The following is a 12,527-nucleotide window of genomic DNA, read 5'->3' as shown; positions in this document are numbered from 1 at the left end:
ACCAATTATTTATTATCATATACAGCATATTTTGGAAAAAATAGAGAAACTGCACTCAGCAAGTCAGACAGCATCTGCAAAGTCTGATTCTGTTGGCATTTCTGGACATTTTCTGTTTTTATTTTTGATTTCCAGAACACTTTCTCCCGTCAGAAAACATCGACAAAAACTTCTAACTTACTTTACAGGCTATCTGGACACCGGAGATTGAGTTGGGCTTCTCGAATATTTCATTGGAGGTCTCAGCTTCATATTGGTAGGTGAATTTCTTAAGATTTTTGAAGCGAGTGGACTGTTCTGCATGGGACAAAGAAAGTGCATGTTATCGTTCCCATGTTAGATAAAACAACCTCACCCAAAACTGAAGCTAGAATACTGGTCATTAGATCCGTGTGTTTTATGGTAAGCAGCCAGTCTTGGGGATATCGAAAGAGATCCAGCGAGAAGTGGCTGCAACATTGCGACCCCCCAATACGCGGCGCACTTCCGCCTGTCCACATTTGTGCAGAACTGGTTCGTCGTAACAAACCAAACATCCACCAGCAATTGCTTCTACTTTGTGAATTTATGACAATTTTGAGTCTTCTTATACACGGAACTAAGAACACCTCGTTTCCTCACATATCTTAAGTGATACTTGCTACTGTCGAAATTCTACCGCTGCTCGCGATGTCTTCGGTCCTTCATCTAAGTAGTATTTTAAAACAATTTAACCGTTTTGTTAGAGTTTCATTTCCACTTGTTCGTACCAATTTATTGTTAAATAAATAAAACGTAACTTAGTCTGCGTTTTTGTAAATGGCTATGGTCCAAAAATACGCATTAAGGTTCATGGCAGTGATAACAGTGATGTAGTTAATGCTACTTACTGAAACATATCGTGTTCTTTCTGTCGTCGAGCCCAGATTCTAAAAAGTGAAGATAAATTTTAATGTGAACAAATTAAACATAACATGTACACGCTTCTTTTCGAAGATTCTCCTGACTACATTAAATGCATGATTTTCAGTAATTATCCTTCGAATCGTTTGTTTCTTCGTTAATAATCATGGTAATCAGACAGCTGCGATGCAATGTTGGGATTACTTCTCCAAAAGGTCCAGTTAAATTACTCAAAGATAAAGACAAAATATTCCGATGACTTTTTAAAAAATGATTTTTACTTAATTTGGTAAGGGTTTATTGTTTTACTTAATTTATTTAGGATTTATTGTTTTAAAAGAAGCATATTAAACTATCTTCTCGTCGTAACTAAATACTGCAGCAACAAGCAGAATGAGTATGAACGAATTTGGAAGAATATTAGTCTCAGTATACACGAATTGCTGTCTCTCTGTAAAATACAAACTATGCATTACGAATGAAATTAATCAGAAATTTTGTACAGTATTCAAAATGTTACGAATGTGTTATACTTAATAGGGCATTTAATGGGCCATGAATTGTTATGAACTTACCTGCAGAAGCCCAGCTACTGACGAGCAGTAGAAGACTGAGCTTTGCCGCGCAGCCCATGCTGAGCTGCCGATGTTCCTTCGACGATCTTCTTTCGAAGTGACTAAGCAGAATGCTGGCTCTCTATTTATATAATCACGGGGCCAATCTGTTTGTGAAGTTCACTGCAATTGCAAAAGTTATCGGAAGGTCCAAAGGTTACATTGGGTACTCACGCGTTCGAGACAAGTACAGCTGAACACTTTTTATAAATACTTTTAGAGTCCTGATGAGAAGTTAATAATAAATATTCCTATTTAGGAGAGAAGGGAAAATGTATTCGGTGTTTGATGATATGACTGTTGAAAACTGAGGCAGAGAAGCTGCAAGGGTTGAACTAATAACAGATAGGCAGGTTCCGATGACATCATCAAACTCAGAGCGAAACTCCGAGCCGATCATCAAGATAATAACCAAAGATAGTGTCTGCGAACGTGCTCTGACTCTAATTTATACAGACAAAAATTCGTGGAGGGTGGGGAGGAGTTATCCGTTTGGCAAGAGGTTGTCTGGTAGCTGGTCTTGGACTGAGCGGGTTGAATAGGCTGGGTGATAATCCGTCAGTTCCAGTTGAACAGCAAAGCGGTAGATATGGAATCACAGAGTAATACAACAGGGAAACAGGCTTTTCAGTTCCAATCATCTATGCTGACTAAAAACCTATCCAAGCTAGTCCCATTTGCCCAGGTTTGGCGCACGTCACTCTACAATACTTCTACCTGTTCAAGAGACCTTTAAGCGTTGTCATTGTACCTGACTTAACCACTTCTTCTAGTAGTAGTTCCATATAGGAAGCAGCCTGCGTGTGAAGAAGATGCCCTTCGAATTTCTATTAAATCATTTCCTTCTCATCTTTATCTTTGCTCTCTAATTTTGATTCCCTTTCCCTGGGATAAACCCTATCTGCAGAATGAGAAACAGAGAGATAATTTCAGTTTACAGGTTTTTCATAGGTGCTGGAATAATATTCTAAGCCATCAAACGTACAGGATTTAGCAGCAAATAAAATCAGACAACCACAGAAACACAATCTTCTGGAGGAAGACACTGATGGTTGAGAATAAGATTAAGGGCTCAGCTTGGAATTAACAATGCAGTGGATATGGAAGAATGGAGCAAGACTATTCAGCTGTATAATCCTAAATTACACAGTACAGAAATAAGCCATTTGGCCCAGCCTGCCCATGCCAACTAAATTGCATATCTGACTTTGGCCCATATCCTATGTTCTTTTCTGTCCAAATGTTAAATGCTGCAATTGTATGTATCCGCCTCTACCATTTCATCTGTCAACTTGTTCTGCATAGTGCTGCCCACTATGGAAAAAGTTCCCTCTCTGGTGTCCTTTAAATAGTTTTCCTTTGGCCTTAAAACTATGCGCTGTAATTTTAGAGTCTGCTACTCTGGGAAAAAGACTCATCTTATTTATTCTCCACATGATTTTATATACCTCTGTAAGGTTGGCCCTCACACCTCCTGTGCTCCAGGGAAAACCAAAAAACCAAGACAATTCTGTCTCTCCTTATAAGTCAACCCTTTTAGTCCCATAAATATCCTTGTAAATCTTCTCTGCACCCTTTCTGGCGTATAACATCCTTCTTATAGCTGGGTGATCAGAAATGCATACAATATCTCAAGTGTAGTCTCACCAATACCTTGTTCAGGTTCTAACATGACATCCCAACTCTTGTGGTCAGTGTCCTGACAGATGAAGGCAAAAGTGCTAAATGCCTTAGTTACCACCCCTTTCTACCTTTGAGGGAACTATGTACTTGTCCCCTAGATCTTTCTGTTTTACAAACAACTTTTTTTCCAGGGCCCTGCTGTTTACTGTGTAAGTCCTACCCAAGCTTAACTTACTAAAGTTCATCACTTTACATTTGTCCAAATGAAATTCCACTTGCAATTCCTTGGTTCAGTTTCCCAAGTGATTTTAGATAACCTTTATCACAGTCCACTATACCACCAATTTTTGTGTCATCCAATAACTTACTGATTATGTTAATGACAGTCTCATTCAAATCTTTAACATAGATGACAAACAACAGTGGACCCAGCACCAATTATTACGGCATACCACTGGTTACCAGCCCCTAATGTGAAAAGCAGTCCTCTACTAACATCCTCTGACTCCTACCGCCAAGCCAATTTTTTTTTTATTCAGATAGTTGGCTCACCCTGGATTTCATGTGATCTAATCTTTTGAACCAACCAACAATGTGGGACTTTTCAAAGGCTTTGCTAAAGTCCATGTAGGCAACACCTATTGCCCTGCCCTCATCAGTCCTCTTAGTCAGCACTTCAAAAAACTTAATCAAATTAGTGAGGCATGATTTCCCACACTGAACACCATGCTAACTATCTCTAATCAGGCCTTGCCTTTCCAAATGTAGGTAAATTTGGACTCTCAACATACCCTTCAGTAGCTTTGTTCAGCTCACTTGCCAGTAGTTTGCTGCCTTATCTTTGCAGCCCTTCTTAAATAAGGGCACATGATTTTGCATCATCCAGTTTTATAGTACTGTACCTTACCTGTGGCTACCGATGATACCACTATCCCAAGCAAGTCCCCAGCAATTTCTTTCCTAGGATGCACTTGGTCCAGCCCCATGGATTTATTCACCTTTATGTGCTTTAAGAACCACGCCTCCTCTTTTGTTATATAAGTATTTCCCAAGACATCAATATTCCTTTCTTGGAATTCCCTAGCTTCTATGACTTTGTCCATGAAATTTATTTAATCAGAGTGTGGTGAATCTGTGGAATCATTGTCATAGACAGCTGTGGACACCAAATCATTGGCATATTTAAAGCGGAGGATGATAGGTTCTTGATTAGTAAGTGTGTCAAAGGTTATCAGGAGAAGGTAGAAGAATGGGATTGAGAAGGATAATAAATCAGCCATGATTGAATGGCAGAGCAGACCTGATGGACCAAATGGCCTAATTCTTTTCCTATCTCTTATGGTACATGCAGATGAGAAGTATTAATTTAAGACTTTACCCATCTTCTGTGGTTTCTTAAAAAGACATTAATCCTTAAGGAGACATATTATCTTCCTAGTTGCCCTTTTGCTCTTGATAAACTTACAGAATCTCTTGATAACTTACAGAATAACTTACAGAATATGTTTCATCTTAACCTTATTTGCAAAGATAATGCTTTATTTTTGCCCTTCAACTTTCTCTCTTTTGTATTCCTGCATTCCTCATACTTCGCAAGTGAATCCCTTGATCCCCTCTGCCTTTACCTGACATATGCCTCCTTTTTCCTGCATATTGCCTGAATATCTGTCATCAGCCTGGATTCCCCAAACCTGTCAGCCTAGCCATCCACTCTAACAGGAACCTGCTGGCCCTAAAATCTTCCTATGTCACTTTTAAAAGCTACTTATTTAACAAACATTTTACCTGCAAACATTTTCTCTCTCTCAATTACTCTTTTTAGCTCATACTTTCTAATCCAGGCAGCATCCTGCAAAGCCTTTCCAAAGCCTCCAATTCTTCCTGTAATGGACTGACTAGAAAAGCACACAATACTCCAATTATGGCCTAACCAGACATTTATATAGCTGCAACATGATTTTCTTACCATTATACCAAATGCCCAATGATGGAAAGGATGTCACACATCTTCTTTACCATCCCATCTACATACTTAATTAGCTGCTTAGATGCAGCAATGGCCTTGGACTCCAATATCATCATTATTATCATTATGTGCCATGTCATATAAAGTGGGCGATTAAGGTCCTTGACCATGATTATTCTTGGCAAATTTTTCTGCATAAGTGGTTTGCCATTGCCTTCTTCTCAGTAGTATCTTTACAAGACAGGTGACTCCAGCCATTATCAATATTCTTCAGAAGTTGTCTGCGTGACATCAATAGGTACATAAGCAGGACTTATGATATACACCAGCTACTCATATGACCATACACCACTTGCTCCCATGGCTTCACGTGACTTTGATCAGGGAGTTAAGCTGGTGCTACAACTTGCCCAAGGGTGATCTGAAGGCTAGTGGAAGGAAGGTGCACCTTACACCTCCCTTAGCAGACAGATACAGTACCTCCACCCCACCAACCAAGGACTCCAGTATATCTCTGTATATTAATGTGTTTAAGACACCTGCCATTGAATGTAATAATTTCCCCTTACATTTGACTTTGCAAAGGACAACACACCTCACGCTTGCCTAGATTAAACTCCATCTGCCATTTCTCCACCCAAATATGTAATTGATTTAATTTCTGCTGTTTGACAACTTTCTTCATTGTGCATTATCATCTGTAGATGTACTGATGCAGCCATTTTAGACAATAAATCTTAAAGAAATATAAAAATTGCAGGAAGCACTCAGCATGTCAGACAACATCTGTGGAAAGAGGAACAAGGTTAAATTTCCAGGTTAAAAAAAACTTCTTCAGAACTTACCCAATTCGGACAATTATGTAATTGTGTTGTCCTTCCTTAAGGATGGGCCTTGACTTTAGCAGTAATCTGCTGCCTTTGGTTAAATCAGTCATCTCAACATAGACTAAGAAGCAAATAACGTAACTTAGTAGTAGACACCATTGTATAGAGTCAATATTTTCTATAGAATTTGATGATTCCTCCTGATCCATGAATCAACTTTCCACATCTTATAACAGTGAATGGACTTCCAAAAGAAACAGTTCCACCATAAGAGAGAAGGCTCATACAAGGTCCAGATATACAAGTCTACAAAGCAGGTTCACCAGCAAGAGTAATCCATTCCAACAACACACTCTCCAAACATGCAGTTTGTGAGTGAATCATAAACTGCTATCTCTTAGTACATTAAGTTATTTCAACAATTGCAAAAATATAATTTATTTGTATATTTTAGAACTCTAGATAATGCAAGTTCACACTGACAAGCCTATTCTTACTTTGGTACTTTGTGACTGAGTGACTCTTATAACTTAATGACTTGCTAGGTCTCATCAGAGGACATGGGATGATAATTATGGATTATAATACTGCGGTAATAGAATTAAACAGCTCAGAAATAAGCCCTTCAGCCCAACTGGCCCAAACCAACCACAACATCTTCCCTGCTAATCACAATTGTCTGCACAGAGAGGACCAAGTATACATTGCAGGTTTTATTTCCAAAGACGACTGGCAACGTAAACAAGTTTTATGATGACTCCATCTATTTCCCCAGCTTCTATTCATAAAATGTCTGATTTATTTAATTTAATCTCACAAAAATAAGCTGTTTATTTTTTCTAAATTGTGACTTCTAAGTTGCCAGTTTAATGGTAAAATATTGCATCTTCCTTGCACATAAAGTACTATTAGTCAAGAAAAGTACTGGCAAACTGCTGTAGCCCACATCACTGTCCACAGCCTAGGGTTAGGAATGCAAGAGTTTAGAAGGTAAACAATGTTTTGCAAGCTGTACAAGGCATTCAAATATGTCTCAAAGTAAAGGCTAAAGATCAGCTTCATTTGTCCCATGTACACGCATGAAAACATAGAGTGAAATGCATCGTTTGCATCAAAGACTAGCGCTGCCTGAGGATGTGTTGGGCGTAGCCTACAAGTGCTACCATGCTTCTGGCACCAACATAGCATGCCCACAGACTTTAACTCATGTCTTTGTGATGTTGGAGGAAACCGGTGCACCTGGAGGAAACCCACATAGTCAAGCAGAAAATATACAAACTCCTTACACCTAGTAGTGGAATTGAACACGGAATACTGGTGTTGTAAAGCATAATATTAACCATTATGCCATTGTGTAAAAGAAATTCTTAGCACTTATTAAGAAGTGAAAGTTTCTAAGATTAACAAACTAAATAAAAGTTAAATATATACAGTATACACATATATAATCTTATAATAGGCAGTGTCATTTCTTTGAAAGTTCACAACAGGCACAGTCAACACGTCACTTGCAGAGGAAAAGGATAACAAAATTTAGCCTAGACAAAGGCATTATTTCAGATTTACATGGAAATTAATACATCAACAATTACACTAAGGATATATTATTACCTTTCTGAATTATCAGAAAATACAACAGAACATGAATAACAAACTGTAAAGCTATTGTGTTGGCGTGTGGCCTAGTGGATAAGGCATCGGTCTAGTGATCTGAAGGTCTCTGGTTCAAGCCTCAGCTGAGGCAGCGTGTTGTATCCTTGAGCAAGGCACTTAACAACACATTGCTCTGCGACAACACCGGTGCCAAACTTCTTGGGCCTTAGTGCCCTTCCCTTGGACAGCATCGGTGGCATGGAAAGGGGAAGGCTTGCAGCTTGGGCAACTGCCGGTCTCCCATACAACCCTGCCCAGACCTGCACCCTGGAAACCTTCCAAGGCACAATTCCATAGTCTCATGAGACTAACGGATGCCTATGCCTATAAAGCTATCAATGATTCATCTGTTGTTGGCCCCCAACCAACACATACTCCACTTTCACCTCCTATCCCTCCTCACAGCCCCCCACCCTGCTCTCATGACTACACCCCTCCCCCACCTAAAACCACCACGGTGGGCTTCACAGCTGAACAGGTGAGAAGACAGCTGAAGTGTCTCCACCCAAGCAAGGCTGTAGACCCAGATGGTGTCAGCCCCAGGGTGCTCAAAGCCTGTGCCCCCCAGCTATGTGGAGTACTTCACCATGTCTTCAACCTGAGCCTGAGTCTCCAGAGGGTTCCTGTGCTGTGGAAGCCATCCTGTACCAAAGACGCCGCGCCCCAGTGGCTCCAATGACTACAGACCAGTGGCATTGACCTCCCACATCATGAAGACCCTGGAAAGACTTGTTCTAGAGCAGCTCCAACCTGTGGTTAGGCCACACTTAGACCCCCTTCAGTTTGCCTACCAGCCCCAACTAGGAGTTGAGGATGCCATCGTCTACCTGCTGAATTGTGTCTATGCCCACCTGGACAAGCCGGCGAGCACTGTGAGCGTCATGTTTTTTGACTTCTCCAGTGCGTTCAACACCATCCGCCCTGCTCTGCTGGGTGAGAAACTGACAGTGATGCAGGTGGATGCTTGGTGTCCCTGGTGTCATGGATTATTGATTATCTGACTGGCAGACCACAGTACGTGCGCTTGCAACACTGTGTCAGACAGAGTGGTCAGCAGCACTGGGGCTCCACAGGGGACTGTCCTGTCTCTCTTTCTCTTCACCATCTACACCTCAGACTTCAACTACTGCACAGGGTCTTGCCATCTTCAGAAGTTTTCTGATGACTCGGCCATAGTTGGATGCATCAGCAAGGGAGATGAGGCAGAGTACAGGGCTATGATGGGAAACTTTGTCACATGGTGTGAGCAGAATCATCTGCAGCTTAATGTGAAAAAGACTAAGGAGCTGGTGGTGGACCTGAGGAGGGCTAAGGCACCGGTAACCCCTGTTTCCATCCAAGGGGTCAGTGTGGACATGGTGGAGGATTACAAATACCTGGGGATATGAATTGACAATAAACTGGACTGGTCAAAGAACACTGAGGCTGTCTACAAGAAGGGTCAGAGCCGTCTCTACTTCCTGAGGAGACTGAGGTCCTTTAACATTTGCTGGATGATGCTGAGGATATCCTATGAGTCTGTGGTGGCCAGTGTTATCGTGTTTACTGTTGTGTGCTGGGGCAGCAGGCTGAGGGTAACAGACACCAACAGGATCAACAAACTCATTTGTAAGGCCAGTGATGTTGCGGGGGTGAAACTGGACTCTCTGATGGTGGTGTCTGAAAAGATGATGCTGACCAAGTTGCATGCCATCTTGGACAATGTCTCCCATCCACTCCATAATGTACTGGTTAGGCACAGGAGTACATTCAGCCAGAGACTCATTCCACTGAGATGCAACACTGAGCGTCATAGGAAGTCATTCCTGCCTGTGGCCATCAAACTTTACAACTCCCTCCTCGGCGTGTCAGACACCCTGAGCCAACAGGCTGGTCCTGGACTTATTTCCACTTGGCATAATTTACTTATTATTATTTAATTATTTATGGTTTTATATTGCTATATTTCTACACTATTCTTGGTTGGTGTGACTGTAACGAAACCCAATTTCCCTCGGGATCAATAAAGTATGTCTGTCTGTAATCCTTTCCTACGAGATGCATAATGAAATCCTATCCATCTACATGACTGCCATTAAGAAGTATAATTACATGTAACTATTTATAATATTTGATCATGAATAATTCTAAATTCTGACTGAGATTTGGTCCTTACAAATGGTTGCTCACATTATTTTAGGCTGAGGTTCCATGAGGGTTTTTGACTCCACCTGAAGCTTGGCAACAAACCCACAGAGATCAAGCAGAATGTTCATTCTACTGGAACTATGATTAGATCCATGACCTACCCAAATACATTTTTATAAATCTTGTTAAGGGTTAGAATATGATTTACAAATATTTATTAGTTTATAATGCAATTTCAAAAGGTCCAGTGATGGGCTAGAGTAAGTCAACTGAGGAGAAACAAAACAGAATATTTGAGCCATCTCCAAACATCATTGATGATATAGACTACATCAGCTTACCTAAAGTAATTTTGCAGTAAGGAAGCAATAGGCAAGTTTATAACATTACATTAATACTTGACTTCATCATCATTGCGATAGGTATCTGCTTTTTGAGCTAACAGGGATCAGGAGAAATTTCAAGAATCCTGTTATTAGTAGGACCATAGCTAGCCTACTGAGACATCCCATTAATATTGCTCACATGCCAAAAGAACTATGTTGGCCTATTGCTCCACCCCAAAACACTGTTTATAAAAGCTGAATAAAGAATGGGAACTTTGATTGCCATATTCACCCATGGTGTTGCCAGAGGAAACTTTCCTTATTCTCTTCAGAGCAATGCTCATCATTGGCATGCCGCAAATTCTCTTAGTTTTTAGCATTTAGTACTGTAGATAAGATCTTTGTAGTTAGATCTGAATGGGAGATATCATATCAACAAAACTCTTTCAGCTACTGAGGAGTGTCATTACTGAATGAATGATTATTGCAATGATGGGAGAGGGTTAGAGATTTTTCAGAGGAATTTTCTGAAGCAAGTGAGGGACAGTGCTCACAGGAGACCTGTTCATTGAGCAAGGAATTTATGAGAAGCCGCAAGGCCATCGTTGGATGGTCCTCATAGGAGCTTGCCTGGCAGGTCCAAAAAAGGACATATTTGCTGTGTCTAACTCCTTGAATGTTTGGGAAACCTGCAATGCAAGTAAATGCTCATGTCCCCTCCACCTGCTTGGAGGTTGCAACAGAGTAACTGGTGCCTCTTCCTTAGGTCTAGAGCTTGGGTGACCTCCCTTGTGTAGCAGTGAACAGAAAACTGAGACAAATGGCAGAAATCAGTAGTAACAACCTGGTCTGAATCTGAGGCAAAATGCTGAGAATAAGGGTGATCGCGATCTCAATGGGCAAAGAAATGAAGCCGTTTTATTTGCGGTTACAGAAGGTGAGAATTCTCAGTGGGACCAAAGAAAACAGTTTGTGTGTTGATCCTTTAAATGTTTGTTGTTCAATTTATAAATGGGAACACATGATGCTGAATTTCTCATTGTAAATGATTTTTGTTTGGTGTTGACGTCCTTTCATTCAGTTCAAAATCAAAAATGAGAAGTTGAATCCCTAGGTTGAAATCAAGGCTCCCAGAGTTGCCCTGGGTTTTGTTAGTTTTGACTGCTATAGAAACCTGAATAAATTTCTGGCCCACTAGTAAAAATACCAGCCTAACTCATTAGCTGATTGGCCTAAAGGCTGGGAATATATGGGGTAGGTGGGTTGCTGGAAGTTCAATAGTGGGAAGATGACCATTGGGTTGGAATTATAGATCCAAAAGTGGCCCACAGTATTTGTATGGTGGTCACATAAAGTAAATTCAAAATAGATTTAGGATCAATTTTATTTCAAAACCCGAATCAAGGCCTGAACAATGTCTTAAGATTTACACACAAAAAAAATAGGTATAAACTGCTGGACATTCTGGCTGTTCTGCCAAATCATACTAGCTATATTACCAATGCAAATTGGGTGTCAAGTTGTAGCTTTACTTTTATGCAACAACATCTCATTTATGCTGTGCCGGTCTAAATTCAGGCTCCATATCTTACCTGCTCAATGTGCCTGAGTGTAAATGCTTAGCAATCAAAGAGAGATAATGTACATGTTGTACTGCAATTACAATAACAAGAAAGGTCAAAAGTCAATGATATCAGCATCATCAGGTGCCAGTTTTTCAACTTCTTTTAATATTGATACGGGCTTGTATTGTATTCAGTTTCAGGATCAAAATTGCTCTGTGAACCATTTGACACTTTATTTTCTGCACTGGCGTGACTTCTTGGTGAGTACATAAACTCAGACTTATTTGTCTTGACTAATTTTTAAATTAGAAGCTTCTTTAAATCTCTTTGCCCATTTACAAAAATTTTTCATGGTTTATTTACACTTGGAGCCGAGGAACAATTCTCCTGTGACTGTCTGGTTTGTTAAGCATTGTTTCAATCTCCTCCATGCTCTAACCAACCAACTCTGTGATATCCTTAAGGTCCAGAACATCCTAATGTGTTCCCACAATTCAGGTCTCTTAATTTCCTCCAAATTTACCAAAGTTCAAAGTGGATCTGAGAGCAAGTTTGTAAATATGGCAGGAGCAAAGGATGTTGGGAATGGCAAGGGTGGAATGCTGTGGGAAGGGTGTGGGACAAGTGAACAAGAAAGAATGCCAGGGGCAAGGGCTGTGTGGATGCAAACACCCCAGTACAAAGACCCCTGGCAAAGTCTTTTGTTTCCTAACAATTGGCTTATCAATCATTACAGAATGTCTCTCTGGTGCTCTGTTCTCTCACTCCTCTCCCTTCCCCTGTATCCAGCCATGATTCCCCTCTCCCTGCCTCCTTCCAATCTCAGTCCACTATAGAAACCCATATCAGAATCAAGTTCATCATCACTCACACATGTCATGAGTTTTTTTTTTGCAGCAGGACAATGCAGTGAAAAACTCCTCTCTCTCTCTCTCTCTATCTCT

The 12,527-nt window shown here is 40.5% G+C and overlaps 1 protein-coding gene across 2 annotated transcripts in view; it reads right to left on the bottom strand.

The window, feature by feature from the left end:
- Positions 1 to 1,596, bottom strand: part of apoba (apolipoprotein Ba) — a 68,929-nt gene extending 67,333 nt beyond the window's left edge. For both annotated transcript variants that reach the window (XM_073056983.1, XM_073056984.1), the window contains exons 1-3: positions 1,458 to 1,596; positions 870 to 908; positions 182 to 297 (exon numbers count right to left, since the gene is read on the bottom strand). In XM_073056983.1, the coding sequence (XP_072913084.1) occupies positions 182 to 297; positions 870 to 908; positions 1,458 to 1,515 (213 nt within the window). In that variant the 5' untranslated portion in view covers positions 1,516 to 1,596. The remainder of the gene's footprint in view (positions 1 to 181; positions 298 to 869; positions 909 to 1,457) is intronic.
- Between the last annotated feature and the right edge of the window lie 10,931 nt (positions 1,597 to 12,527).

This window comes from Hemitrygon akajei, chromosome 9 (assembly GCF_048418815.1).
Source record: "Hemitrygon akajei chromosome 9, sHemAka1.3, whole genome shotgun sequence".
In the NCBI taxonomy this organism is placed as follows: domain Eukaryota; kingdom Metazoa; phylum Chordata; class Chondrichthyes; order Myliobatiformes; family Dasyatidae; genus Hemitrygon; species Hemitrygon akajei.
This window is presented reverse-complemented; position numbering and strand designations above follow the sequence as displayed.